Genomic DNA, 27,079 nt, shown 5'->3' with positions numbered 1-27,079 from the left:
ACAGGTCATATATTTAGTTGCATGAGCTGACATTCTTTGTATTTTTTCCGAGGTCAGTCAGTCACTATTCACATCCTTCTGCCAACTGCTCTGCTACAGACGTCAAGTCTAATGTGTCACAAGCAACAGGGAGAGCATCTGCCTTCGAAGTAAAAGCACACAGCAAAACTCAACGGAGGACAATGAAATTAAGCAAAATGCCATAAGAAATATTTTCAAACATTCTTTCTTATGACATAACATTACATGCATGACATGAAATTAAAAAAAATTAAGGCATTAATGTTTAACATATACTGATTTGCTATATTTCTCATTGCACTTTATGAATATAAATATTAAATTGATTTGGTTATATTTATGCCTATCCTTTATTTTGAAGAACCCTGCAGGAAGTCCAGCTCTATAGTTATTGCAGATGTGTTGACAGAGGTTTGTGCAGCTGCTGTGAGCCCTGCCCAGTTCATTCTATCATCAGTCTGCTGCTGTCACTGAACACACACACACACACACACTCACACACCCACACTGTTACAGTGTTGGACATGTGAGCTGCTGCCTGATGCTGTGAGGATGAAGGACTCTGAGCTGAGCTGAGGACATTTCCTATATTTTCAATACAAACTCTGTGTGGATATGAAACACATGGATTATGGATGTGACATGGACATGTTGCAGGATCCTACTTTGTGTCTGTGTGTTGGTGGACTGGTCGCTGCAGGGTGAAGACGATGCCTCCTGCGATGGAGCCTTCGATATTTATTTTGTGTTGGACAGGTGAGTGGTGGAATAAATCAGATCAACGTGTTCTTGTTCATATTTGTTTCCTCAGTGCAGAGAATGTTGGATCCAGTCTTCTCCATGTAAGGCTGTGTTTATTATACCACGTCCCTCTGCTGCGACACTGCAACTTCTGAAGTTCATCTCAGGGTATTGTGCTTTTAACAGAAGACCCCGACCTATAAAGATTTGAGGGTGAAGTATTTCTGACAGCAATAGTATTACCAATACCAATAACATTAGCCAATAAATAACTATGTAAATTGATTCATAAGATGTCATTATTTAACCCTTGAATAAAAGTTTTCATATCAGCAAACATAAATGCCAATATAACAATATGTCTGTCGAAAGGCTCTCAACAGACTTTACAACAATATAACAGAAAGAACCCAGAGTAAATTCAGTGTTATCTGATTGTTCAGGTTCAAATAAGAACAGAATAAACTGACCAGCAGCCATTCTGACTCTATTCTCTCATTCTTTGTATGAATATTTGTTTCTGTTTGGATGCTTCTGCGTGAGAACGGCACTGATAATATGTGCATCTCATACAGAAAATGAAGGCTTGAGAAAAAATAAAGTCAGATCACTATAATGGACGCTCTTCATTCTGTAGGTGTGCGTTTGATTTTTCACCATCTGTGTTTGCAGGTCGGGCAGCGTGCACGGACACTGGGACGAGATCTATGGATTCGCGGAGCAGCTCACCAACAGGTTTGTCAGGTACGTAGACCCCCCCTCTCCTCTCCACCTTGGTTTGTTTCTTTACTATAAAAAGCCTGGCACATTTAACACTTGAACCACAGAGTATTTACACAGCGAGGAGTATATATATTGGGTCTTTGAATTACTTTACAAATAATAGTAGTGGATAGAAAAGTAGGGCATGAGTATTTTTGGCCGCATACATCATACATGGCAACCAACTGCTCCAACACCCCTCTCTCAGTAATGGTGCAGGGTGTGTGGTGTGTGTGTGTGTGTGTGTGTGTGTGCGTGCGTGCGTGCGTGCGTGCGTGTGTGTGTGTGTGATAGCTTTAGGTTTAATTGCAGGTTGCTAAATATGAGAGTAAATCATCCAGCCAGATGTTGAAGGTGGTGTTGACCACATTTACAGACTGGAGGGTAGAGCAAGGAAGTGAACCTGAATGTGGTGGAGACTGAATTCCCTCAGTGGACCAAAATACTGCTGAAGATCTAATTTTATGGTGTGTTTATGGCATCATATCCTTTGTCATGTTAAATAGAGACAAGTTAAGTCATATATCGTGCAGTCTTTTCATTTAATTGCACTTCAGTGTGTCACATAGTGCCATCTTCTCTCCAGGGTTTCTACTGGGTCCTAAAAAATCTCAAAAGTATATATGTCATGTTTCATTGCATTTTATATATCACGTAATATCATCGTATTCCATTTGGGACTTTTCCCACTTGTGTTTACGCCCTCGTGGGCCATTATATTTCCCCTTTCAATCAAAAGCTAATCGACATGCTGCAGCACTTAACAGAATCCTTTTTGTTGCCACACCCAAATCCATTTATAATATTTGACTTTGTGAGTTTGCTTTTTAACCGTAAGATTCACATGTTTTATATATGTGTGTGTTTCAGTCCCAGGATGAGGGTTTCCTACATCGTCTTTTCAGCAAGAGCAGTTGTAATACTGCCACTGACAGGAGACAGGTGAGGTGCTGAATTTTTTAAACTTCAAACTTCCTCCCTCAGCCGATTCCTTTCAGAAAAAACAACAGCACCGATTATACAGTAACGTGTCTCTTTCCCATTTTTTATCCAAACTGCTCTGTCCCTGTTTTGTGATCTGGCTGCAAAGGTCGGAAATAGACGAGGGTTTGAAGAAGCTGAGCCAAATCAAACCTGCAGGTGAAACGTACATGCACGAGGGCATGAAAGCGGTAGGTGCGCTCATGAGAAGAGAGACAGGAACCACATTTATCACACAGATGTCAATCAAGTTAATATATTTGCTCTGATTTTAGAAGATAGTTACAGATGTTTGTCAGCTGCTGGAGTTTTTGCAGTTCACTCCTCTGAATATATTTTTGCCAACTTTCACTCGTCAGGTGTCGGAGCAGATGAAGGCACAAACTTCACCGTCGTCCACCATCATCATCATCCTCACTGATGGCAAGCTGGAGGTCTACCCCTATGAACTGACTCTACAGGAGGTATCTCTCTTTCTCTGCACACACACACACACACACACACACACACACACACACACACACACACACACACACACACACACACACACACAGAAGTGAGGAAGATAGATGTGGATTTGCTCCAAGAGAGAGTATAGTTTACAAACGCTGTGATGATTCTCAGTGGTTGATAAAGCAAACACACTGACACATGCACATACTTCTCCAACCACTTGTTTTACCAAGTTACGACACAGTAATAAAAGATTCAGAGGTGGACTTGTTGATTTTTGTATCATGTTGCATCAATGGAAACAGAAAACGTGCATCTCTTTAAACCATTTCTTGAAAATTGTCTTCTCTGCAATTTAAAATGTATAGAATTTGATTTACAGTAAATTGCCTATAATAACCTAATAGACTGTTATTCATCACTTCTATTTTAATTACTTTTACTGTTTGTAACCAGCAGTAGCACTTCACTCACTTCTCTCTCTGTGTGATGCTTCCCAGGCCGACATAGCCCGAGGGTTTGGAGCCCGAGTTTACTGTGTAGGTGTCATGGACTTTGACCACAAACAGGTAGGGGAATGTTTTTTACTCTTCTCTCTTTACTTTGTTGGTTTCTGTCATGAAGCTCTGTGAGAAACAGCACAATCTCAGTGGTACCGATACTGTTGGCTGTGTAAACACTGCAGTTTTATTTGCCTTTCTGAGTGTGTGCTTGTGTGTGTTTGTGTCAGCGTGTGTTAGGTTGTGGTCAGAACCTCAACCGGGCTGTTGTTTTTGGGCCTCATTTATTTACACGCCTTGACCTTCAGAGCAGCAGGCGGCTTGTGGAGATTTCTAGTTTATGATCTACGCTGCATGAGGTTTATGCAGAAATGGGGAATACTTAGATATCAGGTTGTTGAAAGGGAGCGTGCATTGTGTAAGGAATGAAAATACTGAAGGATGAAACCAAATGTGTGTCAATGTTGTGGCTCACAATACAACAGAATGGAACTCAGTAGAATGCATTCACCTCCCAAGGCCCAACAGCCCCTTAAAGATAAACATGTAACAATTCTACATTAAAATGTCTACACACGACTTGTAGTTATTTATCCAAAATGTTTCCAACAATGCTGATACCTAGAGAAATCCACAATTTCATTCAAGTTAACGGATGATTCATTTTGGTCGTTTTTAATTGCAACATATCCTCTGTGGCTCTGCTTGTCTCTGCTATAGCTTCCGGGGGAAACAACGTTAATGAAGAACAAACAAACTGTTAGCCACTTAGCCAGTCGGCAGTTTTTTCCTTGTTTGTATTGCTCACTCGTAATAGATTACAGTTCTTCATTGCCCTTTGCTGTGTAACGTGAATAAAACATTGTGTCCATTACCTCATTACCTCAAAACTATTAAGAACAACTGCAGTGTTTATGATATTTGATCTTCTCTACAGTCATAAATTCTCCTTAATAACATTTGCAGAGCAGAGAAAAAGCTGCAATTGCTTGTGCTGAGAAATATAATACCGCAAATCCTGTCATGAATCATTCACTGCATTTGTGTTGTCTGTTTTGCTGTTGCAGCAGCAGCATTAACCACATCATTATTCTGTGTAAGTATTATTAAGCACATCTACTGTCAATGGCTTTGAGGACCAGAGAGTCCTCGGTAGTCAACGGGTTCAAGTGATCTCCTGCCCCGCTCCTGTCTGAACGTACACTGTGGTCTGAGGAGGAAGTAATTACATCACTCTCTAATTAAATAATGCCAGCCAAGCTTCCTGTTCTGCTGTCATTAAAGCAGGAGATGAAAGCGGCAGCCTGCTGACCCGAACTTTCATCTCCTACAAACCGAAATGATGATGAAGCACTGAACCGAAACCAGCAGAAGGATCTTGAAAGTAGATTAACTTGAGCAGTGCTCATTCTTAACCTGCCAGTTTGGAACGGGCTGTTTTCTTCTTCTGTGGTGATGCTCTGGAGCGACTTCAGAATGATTCCTCATCATTAGTGACTCCTACAATATACTGTCACTCTTTATTGTGCTGGACGTTGTGTGCAGAGCTTTTTAGAAACAGTTTATGGTGCAGAGTGAAGTTAGAAATCTTTTGTGTCCATCCTACCTGGTTTATCTACAATGGAGATTTTACAGTCTACGTTTTCAGTGAAATGAAACTGAAGTTGCTTTATTACTCTTCCCATGCGTGGCTTTTATATATGTTTGAATGATTTACTTAACTGCTGTAATTTATTTTCGTACATTACATGTCGGCGCTATTTCCGAGGTCTGTTTCAGCAACCGACACAATCTTCAGACCCAAGTTCACAACTTTTAAAGATGGGTAAATTGCACTTGTTTTAAATTTTTTTCTTCCAGCTTGCTGAAATAGCAGATAGCACCGAACAAGTTTTCCCAGTTTTGTCCGGGTTTCACGCCCTCAAAGACATCGTGAACTCGGTGAGGTCACATCACACGTAACGTGTACTTTATAAGAGGTGAATACAGACGTCTGACTCCGGCTGTATCTCCACACAGATCCTGAAGCAGACGTGCACAGATGTGTTCACGATAGAGCCGTCGAGTGTCTGTGTGAACGGTGAGTTAGTCAGAGAGAGAATTCATCCGGTTTAAGAGGCCTGCTGACATTGAACTGCTTAACTTACCTTTATTTATTCTTAACACTTGCATGGCTGTTTACTAGCAGGCTTAGTTTTCACGATAACCATATATTTAGTTTAATGTTGCTTATTATTGTTGATTCATGTTCTTTCTGGTGCAGTGTCATAGTTGTGTGATGTGTCCAATGTCTTCTAGAGTCTTTCAACGTGGTGCTGAGAGGCAGCGGCTTCAGTGGATCCAGGAGGACAGACAATGTCCTCTGCGTCCTCACCGTCAATCAGAACACGTATAGTGAGTGCACGACACAATCACAACGTTAAATCTAGTAACTTGTTTGTCTGGTTGTGCAGCTTTGTGTCTATCTTCATCTATGAAGTGTATCGCAGTGTATTTGATGATGTCTGTGCTGCAGTGGAAAGTCAGAGTCATGACTTCCAGGGACAAACAGTGGCTGCTTCTTGTTGGAGAACAGAGGAGACATTATGAGGCTGAGCAGGAGGAGGGAGGACATGTTGTACGTGTGGTTGGTCTATTAATGGATCAATGGAGGGGGGGGCAGTGTCACTAAGAGGACATGATGAGATAGCATGTGACTGTATCGCATCATATCTTCCTTAATCTTTTTCTTAATCTTCCTAAAACTTTTCCGTTTGCTCTGTCGCTTTCTTTTTATTTTAACCTGGCTGTGATATTTAGGTTTTAGATATTGAAAATATTCTAATGATGGAAAAATGCAAAAACACTGCCTCTAAATTTCAATGTGAATTTCCGTTCCTAAAGAAAGGCATTTAACACAGAACAGTAAAAGTTATTTCTTTTGGTTTTATTTTATTATACATATTTAACATCATGACGGCAATTATGTGTAGTATGTAAAATCAAATGTGGGCACGTTTCAGGAGATAGAACCCCATCAACAGTCTGTCGGCCAGTCAGTGTTCGTATTGGTCTGAACGCCAAGTGATGTGTTTTTATTTTTTTATTAACTATTGAATTAAGTTTGTTTATTTTTATTCATCGTAATATTTCTTTGTGTCTTTCCAATTCTTCTTCTTAGACCAGAAGCCAAGCGTTGTTAGAGACGGCTATCTGCTGTGTCCAGCTCCTGCTCTGCACGAGGCTGGACAGTAAGTCAACACACACACACACACACACACACACACACACACACACACACACACACACACACACACACACACACACACACACGTTACTTTGACCATGGTTAATATTTGATTTAGGTCAGATTAAAAGTGTGGCAACAAATTACACTACTGTATAGTAAGAGAAATATAGTATACACATAGTTTATAGCCGATAACATTGTGGTCGATTTTATTCTAAGGCAGTGGTGCATCGTGGCAGTTTCCCTCCAAGTCAACACTAGCTGCATGAATTTCTGTGAAATCCATTTTATTAGGTCACATGGTCTGTTTTTATTTTCATTTCTGTCCTTGATCACCACTTGAGTTTGTAATTTGTAGATATCAAAGTCTTCACACCAATAATGAGTGAATGAATTGTGTGTTTCCCATAAATAACACGACTCTCTTTGAAAGAACAGTCCAGTTCTGGAATGTTATTATCATGATATCATTTTATAACATCATTGCACTGGTATTTCTCTGACGGCAGCGACTTCACCCAGGCTCGGGTGACACTCACTTCAGGAAAACACTCACTTAAATCAAATAAATACTTTCTTTGTAATGTAAAAGAAAAGCACCTTTACATAAACACGTTTCAATCTATAGTATCAACATTTCTCTACTCGGCCTCGGGTTGAAATTAGAAAAGTGTATCTGCTGTGAGAGAGAAAAGTGTTTACAGTGAAAATCTGTTCGGCTTCAAGTTTTGGATGAACTGCAGCCAGCCGGACCAGAATATCTCAGTGGCATTTAGAACACGAGCCAAAGCTGATTCAACTTCAAACAGCTCTCTCCCTCTCTCTCTCTCTGTATCAGTCCTCTCTTTCCACCATATCTCACCCACTCTCTCACACTCCCTCCGTACTGAAACACTCACGCAGAGTTTGAGCTTTTCTCAGAGACGGAGCCGAATCAAATATCATCCGAGTTGAGCCTCGACAGTTAAAAACAAACATTGTAAGTTTATTGGAAAACAAGGGAATGGGGTTGAAATAAGATAAGAGCATGAATAACAATGACGTCCTTTTTCAATGTTGTGGCACCAATGGTTCTTAAGGTCAAAGGGGAAGCTGACTGGGTCTCAGAGAAGAAGAAAGTGCTACTCGACGTGTTTTGAGAAATTGATTAAAAATACACAGAAGGTTGAATAATACTGCACATGTTCCTTTGATGAGCTCTTTTCTGAATTTTCCAGTACACGTACATGTATGTATTAGGTGTACAGGTACCATTTCTTCTCGTGCTGCTATTTTCAGTGATTATTTCTGTGATGATTCCAGATCCATTGAAGTGCTGGTTAGTCTGAACAACGGAGAATCGTTCATCTCCAGTCCCATCACCATTTATGCCACAACATGTGTAAGTATCCATCACATAGCACTTAAAAAACACCACGGTTTTAGGTTTGAATGGAGTTAAGAATCAAATATTGAATAAATAGAATATTGAATAATGAATAATATGACTTGTGTGTTTTCTGCAGTCTGATGGGACCTGGGTGCTCTGGTTGCTGTTGGCTCTGCTGCTGTTGCTGGCTCTGGGTTTGTTCTGGTGGTTCTGGCCTCTCTGCTGCACTGTGGTGAGTTTACATACATATATATATCTGTATTACTCAGATTCAGGCCTTGTGGAAAGCTACGCACCATAATTCAGTGCTGTTGTTATTTGAGGAAGTATTTAAAACGTGTGCCATTTTGTTTTTCGTAGTAATATTCCGACTTTTCCTTCCAGGTGATCAGAGACCCACCCCCAGATCGCCCCCCTCCTCCGCCTCCTGTCATTGTGAGTAGAACAATAACCGGTTAAAAACATTTTCCCTTTACATGACTTTCTGAAAGGGCGTTTTGAGTTGGAGGTTTTGACTCACTACCAACTTGGTCGACCTCCAAGGTGCATGGAGGATGGGAAATAAGTCTTAAGTGTAACGTTTAGCTAGAAGGAAATGTGTCATGAAAGCTTGGGATGGTGAAGGTGAATTAAAGAAAACAGAACTGAAACATGTGCAAACAGACAAATTGACAAATACAAGGGGAAACACAGGGATTACATACTGGAGGGAAGCAGCTGGATCATTGAACACTGCAGGTGAAACACATTAGGAGAGTTAGAGATGATCACATGGGCGGGAGACAGGACAAAGACAGGAAATAAAGCAAGAGAGTTTCAAAATAAAACCAGACACGTTTTGTTTGCACTGTGAAGTTAAGCTGATGTAAGAGATCGAACCAACAACATCTGTGTCTGAAACATAGATACAGATGTTAATCCAGTGATTGGCTCAACAACATGTTTCTGTTTAATCTTCTCTCTTTGATTATTTTGTTTCCAAGTAAATAGAACAAGTGAAATTTGCGATTTAGATCATAAATCTAAATCGCAAAATTGTTTTCATTTGAGAGATATCACCAGTGACCATTAACAGTACTGCATCAATAAAGAATTGGCTTCTGTTTCGTGTGGACTTATTTAAAATAGTTTTTCATGGAAATTTCGCACAATTATATTCTTTGATTTTGTGTCAGAACTTGAATTAACCTTTATTGTTTTTAAGGAGCTGGAAGACGATCACTCGCCCAAAAACAAGTGGCCCACAGTAGATGCTTCATACTACGGAGGCCGAGGTCCTGGAGGAATCACACGCATGGAGGTAAATACAAATATAGACATAATAATCATATATAACATCCACACTGGTTATTTAGGAGATAGAGTCTGTGTTTTATAATCAGGCGTATTTATGACATCTGTCACTTGTACTCATTTTCTTGCTGTAGGTCCGTTGGGGACAGATGGGGTCCACAGAGGAGGGGTCCCGGCTAGAGAAAGCCAAAAATGCTGTGGTCACCATGCCTGAGGACGTGGAGGAGCCCATCCTGCCCCGACCCCCGCCAAGACCCCCTCCAGTGTACAGCCCCCCACCACAGTCCAACTGGTACACTCCCATCAAGGTGAGACCAGTCTTTATTATAAAGAGCCTGTCTGTGGATTTCTTCTTACTGTACAACTGTACAAATAAGTATTGTTCAATATCTGTATCTTTACATTGTGTTTTTGATTGACTCAACACCTGATTTGACCTTCAGGGGCGATTTGATGCACTGCGGGCGTTAATGAGAAGACAGTACGACAGAGTGGCAATCATGAGGCCGACACATCAGGACAAGGTAACAAAATATCTGCAGATACTTTGTCTTTATGTCAGATGAAGGAAAACTCTGCTGCTCTGAATTTACTTTTGCCATAATGTGTCACCTATTAATTTGATCAGAAAATGGACCCATGATCTCAACACCAGTTATTTTGATTAGATAAAACTGTAATAAAAAACAATCATCTCTTGCACAGGGCGTCACCACCCTACAGTCTTTTAGAATATTGTTTTCTTATTATTTTTATTGATCTTTATATTTTGTCGCTCTGTGTGAAAATATTATTTGGTCGTGTACTTTCAAAATAAGAAGTTGGACAATTTCAGGTTTCTTCATATTAAAAGCTTTACTGAGAAGATGTTATTTCCTTAATTGACAAATGAAATTGACATGCTGCCAAACAATAGTTTATATTAATACTAATTCAGATAAATCAACACATAACATGCATCACCTCTTGTTTGCTTGTGATATTTTGTGTCATATTCTGATAAAAAACTCAAAAACAGCCACTTTAAGTCATAAATAAAATTTCTGGTCAATGTGTTTAAATTTGACTGTATTGCTTGCTGTCGTCTGCAGGGTCGCTGCATTAACTTCACCAGAGTTCAGAGTCACTGATGTTCAAACATGACGATCAACACTTTTCACATTATTCCCGTTTTGTTTGAAGATGACCAACATGGTTGGGATGTATATTGTAAATAAACACTTTTACTTATATTCTGTTGTTGTACGTTCAGAAATATTTTTACCTACCTACTTGTGTTTGTGTATCAGTTAAAACCAAATCATGTTTTTTCATCTTTTTTCAGGTATTTTGTTTATTTGAAAGAAAAAATAGAATTCTTTTTTCACAAAGGCCTTCAGTACAAGTACCCTGACCGGGCGACACAGGTCATACATGACAAAAAAAACAACAAGATTGAAAAAAGCATACATGAGAAACACTTTATAAAACATACGACACATAAAGAGCTTCTTATTTTTTTTTAAACGTAAAAATATTTGTACTGTAGCATCACTTTCACTCACAGGCAGATTTTTAAAAAACACGCTCACATGATCACAGATGAGATGAAGTGGAGGATGAGCTTCTCGTTTGTATTCAAGCTACAAACACACACTCACACACACACACACACACACACACACACACACACACATATCAGTTTCAGACCCAAAACGCTTCTATGCCAAACATGAACTTGTGATATTAACAAAAATAGCTTAGCCACATGGAGCCAGCCAACCAGCAACAAGCTCACAGTGACACCTCAGAGAAAATACGTGAAGAGAAAACCTTCTTATACAAAATACAACGTAATACTGTAAAGAACGACGCCTCAAAATAGGAGTCACCAAATCCTATAATACAACACACAGGACCACACTGAAGTGCATTTGATTTGAGTTGCATGATTATCATGATGTTGCCGTCACAACTTTGCATCACCGACATGGAGTAAAAGTGCCCACATCACAAAATATTAAAAACAGCAAATCTGGAAATTTAGAGCCTGAAAGATAGAAATTAGCCGACACGAGCCTTTAACAGACTCATCGATATTCGTGTTTATGTGAAAATATGAAAACTTTTATTTTCCGAATAATATAAATGCAGAAAAGATGCACTTATGTTTATTTTCTTCATTCAAGTTCCATATATTTGGTTGTATTTGTGTTATTTTATTTATACTTATTTATAGTAAATTGATGTATTGTCTTATGTGTTCAAATTAGATGGAAATGCTTGAGTTACATGAGAAACAGCTGTAAACCTGTGTCGTGTGCTCGATATGCATCAAAATCAAGCACTCGACAACAAAACAAGCAGCAACAACACTTTCAGCGAGTTGTTTATAATACACATGGATGTTCCGGGTGGATCTCTCTCCTCTCTGTGGTTTCTGACTGAGCTCCAGCCACTTCCACAGAGAAGCAGTGCTAATGTTGTAGCTGATGAGGTTGAAGGACTCCCGTGAGGCTGTTGTTGCCATGGTGGAGTTCCGCTAATGATATAAACAAAATCTGAGCCTGTTTGATGACCTCAGGAGTCACCTGACGTCCTGTAAGTGCCTCACACAGAGCTGATGATGATGAGGAGGAGGAGGAAGAAGCACGGTGGGTGAGCCATATCAGTACTCTGAGCTCTTCTGGGGAATCAATAGTTTCACAGGACAGATGGTTGCAATAATAACCGCAGCACTGAGGTCCTTTGGCACCGAAACACCAAAGACTGTTCATAACTCATTTATGCTCCTTGTGATCTCAAAGCCCAGATAATGGTCTGTTCATCGATACGATTGTGGGCCCGGCTGCATTTGTTTGTCCTGCACTGTCGTGTCCGTAAGATACATGGAGGAATTTGTAGCTTTAGAAAAGAAAATCCTCATTATTTACAGTCTGTAGTGCACATGAGATCCTTCTCTTAGGACCGGTTCTCGCGATGCAGAAGAGAAGATCTGGAAAATAGAACACAAATAACCAGAGTTACTATGTTGATTCATTAATTTTATGCTGTGGTTAAAGTGATTTGATGGTTTTGATGTGATGCACGTGTCTACTCTCACCTGAGAGACCTGCGACTGTCCTTCTCCATGTGGTTCTCCGGTCCTTCGCTCTCATACGAGGCCAGATGCAGCTCTGCAGCAAAGAAACAAGACAAAGTGAGTTTAAACCGTCAGACTTCACCAGACAGCTGAGTGATGCATGTACGAGGAGAAGGCTGGACACTGACCGTCCTCGCTGAAAACCGGCGTGGTGACGAGGTACTGGAGGATCCGTCGGTCTCTGTCGAACGGACAAACCACCTGACGCCAAACCAGGAACTCGCTCACCTGCTTCGCCAGCTCCCAGAGTTTCTGTTGAGACACGACGATGACGGACTTCATTAATATTCAATCAATCAAACTTTATTAATAAAATCTATTAAAATTTAGTCAAACATTCAGATTTAGAGACTAATGCTAATCAAAGCATTCAATGATAAAACAAAAAAAAGGATTTAAAAAAACAAATAGTCAAAGCAACAAATTTTTAATAAGTTCATAAAATAAATATACAAAGACAGCAAAAGGTCAATAAAGTTAAACATAGTAAAATAAATAACAATGATCGACACCAGACTCATGGTCCACAAGGGGGCATCACTGCATTACATGTAAAAGCCTCTGCTCATACTTTTACTGTGAATGAATCAAATATTACTGTGTTTACATGAGCTTTAAACACTGCTTTGTTCTTTTCTGTATTTGATCCAGCAATCAAATTAATCAATTAACATTTAGGAACAAATAATCTAAACTGTGAGCTGACCTCAAAGTTGATGTGTCCGTTGGTGATCCGGCTGGCACAGCCTTCGTTCAGGAAGTAGATGTCTTTAATGAGCAGACTGAAGAAAGGAATCACGATCTGGAGGAAAAAAGGAAAACACTTGTTTTTTAGATTTGTGTTTTTACATTTTGGTACATTTCATCTTTACTTCATGGATCAAGCCTGTGTGCTCGCTCACCTTCTCCTGGCTGCTGTGAGCCGTCTCCGACCGCTGGGTGGCGCCGCGGAGCGCAGTGCGGTAGTTACTGAAGTTACTGGACGGGTCCATCTGATGCTGAATGAGGTCAGACAGAGGAGACGTTCAGCAAACACAAGCACATGGACACAGGCATTGATATGGAAGGTTTATAAAAACCTCTCTACAAAAACATGCTCCTGTGCATCACAGATGTAAACATGCAGGTTTTTTTTACTCACCTCCAGGATTTCAAATTTGTCCATGTTGACTTTACCCCAGGTTTTCTTCAGTCTGGCAATGGGACTCATGTTCATCCCAGCTGAGAGATGAGATGAGATGAGATGAGTGAGTGAAGTATTTATAGAGACAAACCTGAGAAACTGAGCAGGCTGGACTGCTCCAAGCCTTCGGTATCTCTACCCGATTAAACTACAGCTGGCACTGTGTTTATTGGCGTCATTCATTTTGATTTATTGGCTACTCAACAAAGAAGTGATGGGAGCTGCAGTTTAACTACACTGGCCTCTATTCAACAACAAGCTGTGACAAACTGGTTTACTTCCATGGGATCTGTGTGAGATCCTGCAGGATTTCTACTTTTTCTACTTTCTACTTCATTTAATGTGAAATTGAAGAACTCTGCACTGCATCTCCCAGAAACCACTTGTCATTCAAATACTGTGTCCTGTTGTCTGCCTTTAATTATGTGTTGTTTTTTTGTGTACTCACTGATGATGGCCATGAGGGAGTTGAAGTTGCCGATGTTGAAACACTCCTGAGCCACGTCGATGAAGAACTCTATGATCCGCGCTCGGTGTTTCTTCTTCACCGGCTGTAATGAGAGCACATGACAGGAAGTCAATCAGAGCTGTTGTGTAACATGTTGTAATATTACAAAACCTTGACAAACACTGAGCACATGAGTAGATACTAGATGCTGTAAAAGTAGTGATAGATACATGAGCAGCTGGAGCAACGCATCTCAGAAAAAGGAAGAATAGTTGAAGAAAGTAAAACCAACATCTTGATTTGAACAATATAAAAAATGACTACGTACCATACAGATCTCAGTGGCCACCAGGTAACTCAGTCTGTTGAACCAGTTGACGTAGGCCTCCAGGTTACTGGTTTTACGCTTCCGAAAGAAACCCTGAAAAAAGAAAAGCAAAACATGATCAGATTGTTTTGGGATTTTTATGAAAACATAATTATGGATTGAAATTGTCGTAACAGTCTTATAACCAATGTTTTAAAATAAAATATGAGGGGAACAGTTTGCTGCTACTGTGTAATTTCCTTTGCAGATGAATCTTCCTGCGTCTGTGACGTGTCAGTTGTTATTTTCATCTAATTTTCATCAGTCTCTGGGTCTTTTCTCTGAGACACTCTGTGGTAAACCTATTTGCCGGAGGCACTATTTTATTTCTCATAAATGAACATAAAAGCTCTGTATAAATAAACTTGACCTGGCTGTGATGACGTAATCCAGAAGATTCATGGCTCTGTTAAATGCTTACACAACAGCGGCAGCAGCCCACTCCACTCAAACTTCCCTTCTACACTTCAGGACCCCTTACGCTGACTCAACCGCTCTTTCATACAAAAACGGGGCTTACATAACCGGCGCAGCCCCGGTGAGAGCCCGAGATGGAGCGCAGTCACAAACACCAGCTGAAAGCCTATTCTCAGCAGCGCTGATTGAAATCAACCCTTCAGCTGACTCACTGGGCCACTTAGGAGGCAAAGTGCCCTTCAGATACACTTAGACGGACGCAGAATGGCTCTTTCATACTGTGTTTGATGCATTTTCAAAAGCTGAATTTTAAAAAAGAATAAAAAACACTGTACAGATTCACATTTTATCTGCCAGAGGGATCCTTCGTGTGGTTTCTAAGGCAAATTAACTTAAAGTGAAAGAGACCGCAAGTGATGCTCAAAGCAGAGCCAAAAAATTAAAAGACACTTAATCAAAATAATAGACAGACTGTATCCTTCCTTTGCTGCAGATAATTGTAAACAGGTCACAGATCCAATGTTCCTTAGCTGACTGTACACAAAACTATATATGTAGCATATATGTGGCGAGCTTTAGCTGTGTGGTTAGATTCATCTGCTAATTTATGACTCTAATTGGTTAATTACATTTTGAAGACATCGTGAAATCAACTTTATAGTTTGAAAGAAAGCTTTAATCGTTTAGAAAACCTTTTAGTCAGCAGCGTATGATTCTAGACGGAATAAAGCAAACAAACAAACCAGCGTCGAGCAAAGCGTATTCGCAGGGATGTGATTGTGCAAGAGATAAATATTGCTGAGTTGCAGCGTCCAAGAACAAGCGCAGAGAGACGATAATTGGTGTCTGTGCATTCAGCCTGAATTGTACCTTATGGTTCTCTAGAGGATCCTTCATGGCGAACGTCTGGATGAACTCCTCAGGACCGATAAAACTCAGTCTGTCCTGGAGGCAGAGGACGGGGGCAGAAAACAATCAGGACAACAGGAACAGTAATAAACGAGATAAAGACCAGGACGGAGAGGACGAGGGAGGATGGAGATCAGGAAGGAAGGGACACTAAAATACATTTATCCTTACTTATGTATAAAATAACATTGTTATTTCAGGGATGTCAACTTTCTATTTTCATCAGCAAACGAAAAAACGTATTTGATGAACATAACAAAACTAAGATATAAAAACAGAGAGAAAACTGACATTTTATGTCAACAAACAAGCAGGAAACAGAAAAAACTACGAAACTTTATTGTTTCTTTGATGCACAAAAGTATAATAATTAGGTTAGGACCAGGTTCTCACCAGTTCGATGTGTGTGAGCTGCTGGGCGAGGATGAAGGGGTCGTCGCACACGCTCATCACGTCGCTCTTCTGACCCGAAGCCTGTTTGCTCTTTAGGGAGGCGGGCCGCTCCAAGGCCACGGCGTTGAGCGCGGCCACGGCCTCCTCGTACTGGCCGAGCGCTGACAGGCGTTTGATCAGCCGCTGGGTCATCTGCTGCATCGCTCGCCAGGAGTACTGCAAGCACGACACAACATGACTTAACAACATGAAGCATAAGGAAACTTACACTTACACTTAGAGACACAAATGGAAACACTTGGGTTGCGTCATTCAGATTTCCTGATTCCATGACATAGACACTCGGCAGCCATAGAAAGTAAACAAGACAAAAGCTGTGTCCCAATTAAGGGGCTGCAACCTCTGTAGACTGAGGAATCCGAAATGAGGTGGTCTGGTCTATGGGGGATTTACTATTGGCTACACTCTTAGCTGATTTGAATGGCTGCACTCACTGCAGCTCAGCCACCCGCGTAGCTAGCTCATTAGCTTTGTCACCAGCGCACAATGAATCCACCCACTGGATCCTTTGTTGCTCAGGAATGGAAGGACGCATTTGTCGGCCATGTTTGAAGGGGCTTTCAAGATGGGTAAGCGCCACTGTGCATAGGTGGGTTCATCGCCACTACAGTCATCTTTGTTCATCTTGGTCAAGTGTCGCCACCTTTAATCAGCGCAAATGGCCCAAGATGTGTTCGTCACGACATTCAGTGTTGATCATACGTGACACTAACCTCGTCGCCTCGAGCCACGTGGTGCGTCATGTCCTTCAGGCAGCGCATCATCCTCTCGTCCCTGAAGTCGTACGGAAACGTCTCCGTCCATTCGGTCAGCAGCTGCACCAGCTTGGGCGCCACCTCACGGAAACGGATCTAAAAAAACACGGCACGTTAAGGGTCAGGGAAGAACACGTTAAATCAGTTTAGAGAATTTATGGATGTAATCTGTCTTGGGACAAACTCTTCTCGAACTCGCTCTCGCTGTTTGTCTCTTTGATACAAAATGCTGCTGTTATTTGTTCATTTGTTTACTTTATTGTTCCCATTAAATGTGTTCCTTTCACTTTTATTTCCCCGGTGTCAGTTTGAGTCCCATCTGTCCGTCTCTGGACCGGCTTTGCTTATGAAATGGTCGATAAATATCTCCTCCCAGAGAAAGGCTGACAAAGGCATGTGTGGGTGAGAGTGTGACATTGTTACAGTGGGTGTGAGTTTATGTGGGTGAGACAGAGTGAAATGTGGAGAAATAATTATAACCGTGTGTGTGTGTTTGTGTGTGTGTGTGTGGGTGAGTGAGTAATCCTCCCACCTTGTCCAGCAGGGCGTCTCCGGACCGCTGCTGCTCCACACACAGGTGACAAACCCGCGTCATGAGCTCGTACGGATGCAGGAAGAGGCGTGAACTCAGCAGGAAGGTGAACACATATGATCTCTAATGACGAGGAGACAAAACAACACAGGGCGACAAAGGTCGACGCAGTCAGGACGGCGGACATCTTTAGCTCAGACTGATTTAATCAGTTTACAAACACTAGGAAAAAGGTCACGCACTTCTTTAAAAAAAATGCAGAGAGTATATTTACTCGTACTTACATCGGGGTAGTAGTCCACTGTGGGAACCAGATGCTGAATCAGAGCCTCAAGAGATGCTGAAACCAAACTGTTGTCATGGTAACACATCTCCCCATAGCTAGCGGTGATGCCATGTCCGTAAAGTCTGGCTTTCCCTGCAGCGACGTTGTTGTTGTTCCGACAGGACTGCTCGCTGCTGCTGCCGCCGCTGCCGCTGCCACTGCCACTGCTAGTGCTGGTGGTGGTGTGGCGGTATGCGCGGCCCGGACAGGAGCTGCTGTGCTGCCGAGGGCTGCGAGGCTGCGGCGGGGAGTACGGGTTCTCCGAAACCGCGTAGTTGCTGCTGTAATGATGCTCCTTTGCCGTCACGGAGGAGACGGAGGAGCTGCGGTAGCAACCGTGGGGCTGGGGGATGTCGTAGGGGTTTTCTGAGCCCGAATAGGCGCTGTTGTAGATGTTTTCCTTTGCGGGTTTGGAGGTGGTGCCGTTGCGGTACGGGCTGTGAGGCTGCGGGTGGTTGTTGTTGTTGCTGTACAGCGCACAAGAGCTGAACTTACCCGCATACGGAGTTGTGGGAGGCATGATGAGCTGCAGAAAAGATACAAGGGGGACGAGGTTATTTTATATCATGATTCTGAGAAACTATATATAGCAATCATGGCATAAATATTAATCCAAAAAGTACAAAAGTCAAGTGTCCCTAAGATGAGTATTTTAATATTTCATAAAAAGTCTTAAAAATATATCGTAAATTTGTGAAGCAGAACATATTTTTGGTTTTTGTTTCCTGTTTTGTGATCGTCTATCCCATCATTTCTTAGTCTTGGACCCTCTGATTCCTCTCGTAACTGCTGTTCAGGTGGTGTCGGCCCACAAGTTATAAACCACTGATCAAATGCAGCAAGAGAAGGAGAAGGAGGAGAAGGAGGAGAAGGAGGAGAAGCAGAGGGAGAAGGAGGAGAAGAAGAAGATGACAAATAAGGTGAAGAAGTCCAATAAGAAGAAAACAAAGCCTAAGAAGAAGAAGATGAAGAAGAGGGAGGAGAAGAAGAATTAACAAGTTCACAAGGTCTCAGAGTAGGTATAATCACCTTTCTGATCAATTATTTGATGATGGTTTTGTGAATAATTAATCAATAAAGTATTCAATAAAGTCCAAAACCCAAATGTATTGAATTTATACTTAAAAAGATGCAAATCCACACGATGAATATGGTGAAAACCAGCAAATAATCATGATAAATGACAGGATATCACTATTAGCTTTAATTATGGTGCAACAACAGTGAAACGTCCTGTTTTCTGGTTGAAAATGACACTTTTTCCTTTACATTAGGAATTCTGACTTCAATATTCACTGCTGTTGAATGAGCGACTGCTGACTCACTGTGTTTGCATATCATTGCAAATCACTCTGCTGCACTTTAACTGTTGTTGATCAAAACAATCCTGAGTAGAGATGTCTAAACAGTTTTACTACTGTGTTTGTAGTGTAGTGTGCGTGTGACTCAGGCCGCTCCGCCCTCCATCACGCAAAGCAGAGACTTAAAAGATGTCTGCGAAAATAACCGCACTTAATCACATAATGTTACCCCTCCTATGTTTACTGTTTTGGTTTTGATCTGTTGTAACATACCTCCGTGAAATTCACTTTCTCCGCCCCAAAAAAAGTTATTCACTGGTGGATTTCATTTTTCCACCGTGTTCTGCTTTATTGCATCTTTTGCCACATTCTTGAAGCGAACTTGTTGGAAACGGCTGCGAGGAGGAGGTGGGGGGGGAAAAAACAACAAGGCCGACAGATGGATGATCTCAGGACGGCAATGATTCTTTGTCTTAATGGTTAAGATAATTGGATCTGAGGTTGGTAAGCTGATCCCAGAGCCCCAGCAAGGCGTGCTTTAACTCTGGAGCCATCGTTATCCTGCTACTGTTGTCTGCCTTGCAACCACATGCCAGTGTAAATCTAGCCACACACACGCACATGCACATGCCCCACACAGCGACGTATGCACATGCACGTTACACTGTGCCAGAAAACAAAACCCTGCAGGAATCCGGCAGACTTTTGTTTGTCCATCACAGCACCAACAGAGGAGTGTCTGCCTGAGCCAACATCTTACACACACACACCCTTGTCCACCATGGCGCCGTGCCCCATGAAGGTATAATCCAAATACACACACACACACACACACACACACACACACACACACACACACACACACACACACACACACACACACACACACACACACACACACACACACACACACACACACACACACACACACACACACACACACACACACACACACACACAAATGATGGTTTGAGCGACACACTCGTACACCCTTGCACACCACAGCACATGGCGTGGTGCCAGTGTAAGCCAGTCCAGTGCCCGCCCGTCTTCTGAACTCCGTGATCTCAGCCTGCTGCTCTGCCTCTAACTCGGTTAAAAAGAAAAAAAGATTACAGTGGCTTTAGCTTCCTAGAGTTTACGATACGTAATCTGGTAAAAGCGCAGCTCTGGTGGTCAAGTCCAGATAAGGATCTACTAAGCGATATCCCCCCCCCCAGTTTGGGTCGACTCTGTTTTGCCTGTGTTTGCAGTCTGAGGTGACCTTTCACAAGAGGAAAACACGTCTAGAAATACAAAACCCAGCCTCGGTTTTTTTCCAGACTGCACTTCCTGAAAAGTTGACCCTTAAGGATAGCTGTGGTTTTTCCAAGCCGCACCACTGAAATTGTACTCTTTCTAAAATCATAGGTTGGACTCTCTGCGGGCGGCTTAATGATGACGTTGGGAGCATAATTTCATATTGAACGCATTGTTTACATTCTCTTGTTTGTAAACTTTGACGATCGGAGCCCCGTGGAGAGGTTTGATGTGGCGATCGGAAAAACACAGGAAGAGGAAGAGAAGTGTACGGTTTTGTTTTTACGTTTGCAGCGACATAAACCACACGGATAAAGTTTCACGTGTGCAAGGGTTTGAACTTTTTAAAACAATAAGGGAACAATGCACACTTTCCCCTTGACGCTACATCAGTGTCAATGCAACACAACAGACAGTGTTCTCCCGTGTTAACCGAAGGCACAGACTGAAGTGTGTGTGTTAGTCCTACATGTCACAGCCGGGTTCATCAAGAGGTTGAGGCTAATGGAGCTGCAGGCAAATATCATGGGGTGTAAACCAGTGGGTTTTGTCCAAACCGCGTCAAACAGACGATGCAGTCTAGAGTTTTCAGAGGTGACAGTTTTGTCCGACTGCATATGAATGCAGCCTTTGTTTTAGTGCATAATGAAAATTTGAATGCTCCTTTACAGGCTTTTTTTTTTATTCTCAATCCGACAAGAATAAATTAATTGTGGGCAGCGCTGGTGTTCATCCATTCGTTTTGCAGTTGCCCCCCTCTCGGATCCCTGCAGGTTTCCAGAAGACTAACCTCGTTCCGGAGCTGAGAAAAACAGCCGAAATCTTTTCAACCTTAAGGCTACGACTTTAGACTATTTCTCTGAATCGCACAATGTGGTTGTTAAAGGTGCACCGAGCCTTTCTGAGGCTAGTTACAACAGGAGGGGGGTGGGAGCGAGGGGGAGGTCTTCAACAATAGAGGTATTATCTATCCTGTCATGGCATTAACAACCGCACAAAGACCCCCAGGAAGAGATCAGAGCAGATCACAGCAGATCAGACACACACAGCAGCTTTCACACACTCGCTTTTTTCCACCGTCGGGCCGTGTGACGCCCTGACTCCGCGTGAACCGAGGGCCGGGATCATTTTCACATCAGTCAAACCAGAAATGCAGACATTCTCGTTTGGTCCTGTGAGGTGTGAGCTCTCATTATACCTCGAGCGTCAGCGCGGCGTCATGAATCTGTCCTTTTTTTGTTTTGACTTCTTTACAAGTGCAGCGAACGTCTTTGGAAAAAAGGAGCATACATACGTCGAAACTCACATATTGACACAAGCAGAAGTTACTGCACACGGCTCAAGGACTGCAGCTGCCACATTAGACTTTACGCTACATGCAGTAAAAAGTAGTACAGCAAGTACAGTGCAATCACACAGTCCTTCTTAATTGTCCTGTTTGAGCCCAGCAAGCATCTACGTACTAACCGCCGGACAAACAATAGCCGGTGCTGAAACCCCCCGATGGTTCACTACAGCAGGAGCCGAGAGCAACAAGAGAAGATTTGTTGGCAAAGCTTCCTTTTCTGTGTCGTCTAAACAAATTTGAAGACTTAAAGCAGGGAGTGTTTAGAGCATATTTCAGTGTTGTCATCTGAAGTAGCTGTGAAGCACTTAGGATGTTGTTTGACTGATGTGTCTTGAAGATATTCGCTCAGATGAAACTTGAACCAGTTCCAACGAGGCTCCAAATACGTGCCACAAACAACGAGGAGGCCACTGGTGCAATGTTCAGAGTGTAATTTAGCACAGAGCGAACACGTGGTGTCAGATAAAAACTCATCAGGAACAACCTGCACCTGTAAAACTATTTCAGAGTCATTAAAAGGCCAATGCAATTCCGTGCTATCTTTATACCTGACGCACTTTGACACTAATAAGATCCAGCAGGTAAGGAGTGTCAGTAAGAGAAGCGTGCGAGTGGGAGACTTATTCCTGATAATATACGAGGTTAAAGTCCGGGCTGTGCTCGTATCACTTACTCGTGGTTTTGTCGACGCTCCAAATTAAACAGTCTTACACGTACAGAAGTGAACTCTTTAAAGAGAGCAACCGCACAGCTCGCTTACTTTTATCTTCACTTTATCACATTTCCTTTTTATTAAAAAGCAAGGCCCTCCAAAGCACTAACAATATTTTCATTGGACTCTTGCTTAGAATAAAACTATGAGACTCTCCCTCAAATATCTGAAAACAGTAAAGAAAATTGTGAAAATACAGCAAATCCCTAATTTTGAATAAAGAACCGCTACGTAAACAGTCACAGAATTAGCGAACTGGAAACAAGCTGCAACCCAAATGCACCTGCATTACCCAGTGCTCACAGAAAAGCTTTTTGATGCAGTTCCAAATACAAATCCATGCTGAGGAAAAGTCAAAAGACCCACCCCTGCTCTTCTAAGAGGAAATGTCACGCTGCCCTCCCCTCTGCATTAACCCTCTGTCGTTTCTGGGCCCTTTTCCATGCTGTCCCTGAATCTGCCAGAGAATCCGATCAAGATCTCTGTAAATGGTCCGTGCAAGAAAATTCCGGTGTAAAGAATGTTTATGTACAAAATCAGGGACATGAGAAGGATGTAAAATACTTCAGATGTCTAAGCCAGGATGTGCTTATGTTTGGTTTTTCCTTTCTTTTCATTTTTTAAGCAGAAACCAGCCGACAAATCTGACATCGGACGCATCTTCTTCTGTTGTGTTCATACTGGTTATATATGTATGAATAAACAGCCGAAAACGAGCATCAGTCCAGATGTTATTTTGTTCTACTTGGCTGTCCAAGCATGCAAAAGCTCCTTCCACCATGTTACACCCATAATCCACAATGTTGTGAGATCGTTTTCCTGCACTTTCCCGCTTTGCTTTTTCTTCCCAAACTGCACTCCACAGTTCTCATCCTCTCGGCAACAGGAATCACCAGACTTCAAGCGTCGCCATCACCTGATCAAACCGACCCACACCAAAGTGCGAGGAGACATCACAGGGCTCCAGTGAACTGCTCCGCGGTCGCGCTCGAGTAAGCGTACGGGTCAGATAAGGCCAGACACCAGACGCCCCCGGGGGCCCGATGACCAGCGTAAAAAAAGAAAATAAACTGCACCTGCACCTCAATCTGATAAACGGGCAAACAGAGCCGGATACAGACAAACACCTGACTCAGATGGAGGGGAGAGATATGAGGATACAATTCACATCCACTGCCGGTTCTCCCCACCCCACACAAACACACACACACACACACACCCACACTCACACACACACACACACACACACACACACACACACACACACACACACACACACACACACACACACACACACACACACACACACACACACACACACACACAGCATTCAAGTGTGAGTGCAGGCTTTACAAAAGCAGGGTTGTAAGTGCAGAGAGGCACACACACACACACACACACAGACACACACAGACACATTACACGTAACCTTAACCTCAGAAATGACATTTTGACTTATTAGGAGCAGGTTTTGGTCCCCATGAGGTCGACTGGTTCTGAAAAGGTCAGTGTTTATGCCGGAAAAGATACTGAAGAGGTAACTAAAACGAGTAGAAACACACACACAGACACACACAGACACATACAGACACACACAGACACACACACCTGTCCCTGCTATGATCTGGTAGGCTAGTACAGTATTAACCTAGAGACAGAAAGGATAAAGACAAATTATCTCCTCTGCTGTGGGGATATAATAAACCTAAGCTTGTGCAGGGGCTTTTCTCTCCCTCTCTCTTTCGCCCACACACACATTTTTATATCTATAAACCCACAGATCTCACATCTGTATGTCACACAGTTCCATTCATACTGAAAATTAAGCTGGAATAAGTAGATTTGAGCCATAGAACAAGTGGATTTGAATGTTTTCAGAGCAGCTCACATCCCCAAACGCTGCTTGTGCCTTCCCCGACTGCGTTTTGTGTTAATTATTAAATGAGTTTAACCATTTAATTTGACTTTAATTCAAGGAGCCTGACTAGTGAGGCGAACTGGGGCGTGTATTCCAGCAAGTTGAGGGAAGCAGGTTTATTTTTAAAAGAGAGGAGGAAAGAGAAGGTGGACAAACAAAGAGATGATTCAAGCTTTTTTCTTTCAAAGCCTGTTTGGGCAGAAGTACACACAGAATGTCTCTCATTCTTTTTTCTTTCCCCTACAGACACACACACACACAATCTGTTATTCTCTCTCATACACACACACACTCGTACACACACTCACTCTCTTACACACACCATGCCTGGTCTACATTATGAGTCTCCAAACTGAGTCAGAACCCAGTAAAAAGTAAAAGCTGACTGTGAGAAAGCCATGCTGTGCAAACCACAGTCCCATCGCAGGTGCTGGTGAGTCATGTGTGTTTGTGGATGACAGCCAGACTAATTATAACTCACATGGGTGGTAAACAATAACAACAACAAATGTTGCCATGTGGAAAGATAAAAAAGACAGGAGGGACAGAAGGAGGATATTTTTTGCATCGGCTTGTCAAAGAAGGAACACGAGCGTTTGAGTTCAATGACTTTGAAATAGCATTAAAACAAATGAAGTGTGCAAAAGCTTAATTATGAAGAATCTAAACAGCTAAAATTATATGAATAAACAGCATTTTGAATTCTGTACATGTTTTATAATGACTTCATGTGATTTAATGATGTTAAAATAGCATTTTAAGAGATCAAGTGTGCAAAAGCTTAATTAAAGGGAATCTTAGCACTTAAATGAAAACGAAATAAACATCATTTTGAGTTCTGTACAGTTTATTATCATGACTTAATGCGATTGAATGACTTTAAAATGGCATTTAAATAGATTAAACGTTCAAAAGCTTGATTATAAAGAATCTAAACACCTATATTATATGGAATAAACATAATTCTGAGTTGTGTACAGTTTATTATCATGACTTAATGTGAGTTAATGACTTTAAAATTGCATTTTAGGAGATTAAGTTAGCAAAATCTTGATTATAATGAATCTAAACACCTAGATTATATGGAATAAGCAACATTTTGAGTTCTGTACAGTTTTTTATAATGACTGCATGTGATTGAATGAGTTTAAAATAACATTTAAAGAGATTGAATGTGCAAAAGCTTGATTATAAAGAATCTAAACACCAAGATTATATGAAATCAACATATTTAGAGTTCTCCGAAGTTTATTATTATGATTTCATGCGATTGAATGACTTTAAAGTAGCACTTAGAGAAATTGAATGTGCAAAAGCTTAATCAGAAAGAATCTTAAATGATGATTTTGAGTTTTGTAAAGTTTATTGTTATGACCTCATTACACATCTGCAGTTACATAACATATTCCTACCCAGTTAAAAACTTATTCTCTGACCATGAAGCATGATCTCAGCTCAACACTGATCCACACCACGATGAACTCACCTCCGATGTGATGCAGCTCAGGATCCAAAATGCACAGAACAGAAACAAACACTAAAAAAAACAACTGCTTTCTCCAAAGGTGTGATATTTCCGGTGGCTGGAGTTTTGTCTCCGCTGCAGAACGACGCTGCTCAGTGAGAATAAGAAAACACGCAGACGCGCGTCAGTGTGTCCGCGCTGCGCTCAGCTCCATTGTTCGTCTCCTCTCCTTCATGTTGGAGACGATTTGAAGTGAGCGAGCCACAAAGCGAGAGACGTATTCAAATGACTCGCGCACAGCCGGGAAAACCCACCAATCGCAGCGCGGGGGGCGGGCGCCTCCGGGGGAGGGGGCTGCGGCCAATCGCGGCGGAGGAGTCGGAAAATCGAAATGGTCGGCGGCTCTGATTGGCTGGCGAGAGTTCTCTTTTCTTCTTGTTCGTTTTTTTTTTTATTTTTAAACCGCAGCCCCTGACCTGTGGTAAAGGGTGTTTCTGTGTGTTTGATGATTTAAGGCCAGAATAATGATTTAAATTATACACATATATATATTTATATATCACTCAATATCACAAACATTCATTACTGCTTCTTGGAATTCACTTTTTTCCTCCCTGCCTTGAAATTTGCTCCAATTTGGGTAATTCCCTGAACATCTTGTTGGTTTAAAAGCTCCACAACAAAACCTAAATCATATCTGACATATTATCACTTTATTAAAGGTCCAGTGTGTAAGATTTAGGTGAAAGCGATCTATTGGTGTTTCATCTAAATTGTACGAATTGTTGTTTTCTTTACACCAGAATGAACCATTTATATTTAAATACTTTATATTCACATTGGGAGCGGGTCCTCTCTACGGAGGCCACCATGTTTTTTACAGTAGCCCGAACTGGACTGAAAATCTTTTAAGATTTTATCGCAACTGAAGGCTAACACAGGTTCTCTTACATGTTCGGAAGGGGAGGGTGAGGTGAGAGGTGTTCAGCTGCAACGTGCAACTTCACCACTAGATGTCACTAAATTCTACACACTGAACCTTTAATTTGTAAAGGTGAACATGTAAGTATTTGGACAGTACTATGTGTACGATAAATTGTGTAGACTCCAAATGATGTCTTCGCCTCAAGATGGCAGCGTTCGTGTCCAGGATATTTTGGCTCCATTTCTTTATAGT

At 41.8% G+C, this 27,079-nt stretch overlaps 2 protein-coding genes across 2 annotated transcripts; one reads left to right on the top strand and one right to left on the bottom strand.

Annotated features, from left to right (window-relative positions):
* Positions 1-485: 485 nt before the first annotated feature.
* Positions 486-10,584, top strand: antxr2b (ANTXR cell adhesion molecule 2b). The gene is made up of 17 exons (XM_035184631.2): positions 486-777; positions 1,435-1,506; positions 2,395-2,466; positions 2,615-2,696; positions 2,865-2,969; positions 3,459-3,527; positions 5,319-5,399; positions 5,478-5,538; positions 5,757-5,852; positions 6,619-6,688; positions 7,990-8,068; positions 8,193-8,288; positions 8,441-8,491; positions 9,261-9,356; positions 9,484-9,657; positions 9,793-9,873; positions 10,441-10,584. The coding sequence occupies exons 1-17, from the start codon at positions 653-655 to the stop codon at positions 10,477-10,479; spliced, it is 1,449 nt and encodes a 482-aa protein (XP_035040522.1). The 5' UTR covers positions 486-652; the 3' UTR covers positions 10,480-10,584.
* A 78-nt stretch (positions 10,585-10,662) lies between these two features.
* Positions 10,663-26,171, bottom strand: LOC118125724 (ras-GEF domain-containing family member 1B-B). The gene is made up of 14 exons (XM_035184630.2): positions 25,924-26,171; positions 17,819-18,385; positions 17,535-17,657; positions 16,961-17,098; positions 16,188-16,403; positions 15,756-15,830; positions 14,430-14,522; positions 14,102-14,204; positions 13,612-13,691; positions 13,373-13,468; positions 13,177-13,272; positions 12,599-12,722; positions 12,432-12,504; positions 10,663-12,323 (listed from the first exon to the last, which is right to left on the bottom strand). Exons 2-14 carry the CDS (start codon positions 18,377-18,379, stop codon positions 12,290-12,292), a joined length of 1,812 nt encoding a protein of 603 aa, XP_035040521.1. The 5' UTR covers positions 18,380-18,385; positions 25,924-26,171; the 3' UTR covers positions 10,663-12,289.
* Positions 26,172-27,079: the final 908 nt, after the last annotated feature.

Source organism: Hippoglossus stenolepis, chromosome 18 (assembly GCF_022539355.2).
Source record: "Hippoglossus stenolepis isolate QCI-W04-F060 chromosome 18, HSTE1.2, whole genome shotgun sequence".
Taxonomy (NCBI): domain Eukaryota; kingdom Metazoa; phylum Chordata; class Actinopteri; order Pleuronectiformes; family Pleuronectidae; genus Hippoglossus; species Hippoglossus stenolepis.
Note: the sequence above shows the minus strand (reverse complement) of the source record. Positions and strands in the feature narration are given on the sequence as shown.

What these genes read in the sequence shown, in the direction of transcription:
- antxr2b (XM_035184631.2), top strand. Translation starts at nt 653, where the DNA reads ATGGATGTGACATGGACATGTTGCAGGATCCTACTTTGTGTCTGTGTG. An exon ending in TCAAAGACATCGTGAACTCG is followed by an intron (nt 5,400 to 5,477) that starts GTGAGGTCACAT and finishes ATCTCCACACAG; the next exon opens with ATCCTGAAGCAGACGTGCAC. An exon ending in GGCCGACACATCAGGACAAG is followed by an intron (nt 9,874 to 10,440) that starts GTAACAAAATAT and finishes TGTCGTCTGCAG; the next exon opens with GGTCGCTGCATTAACTTCAC.
- LOC118125724 (XM_035184630.2), bottom strand. Translation starts at nt 18,379, where the DNA reads ATGCCTCCCACAACTCCGTATGCGGGTAAGTTCAGCTCTTGTGCGCTG. An exon ending in ACGTGGCTCGAGGCGACGAG is followed by an intron (nt 16,404 to 16,960) that starts GTTAGTGTCACG and finishes TCGTGCTTGCAG; the next exon opens with TACTCCTGGCGAGCGATGCA. An exon ending in CTCCCTCATGGCCATCATCA is followed by an intron (nt 13,692 to 14,101) that starts GTGAGTACACAA and finishes CTCATCTCTCAG; the next exon opens with CTGGGATGAACATGAGTCCC.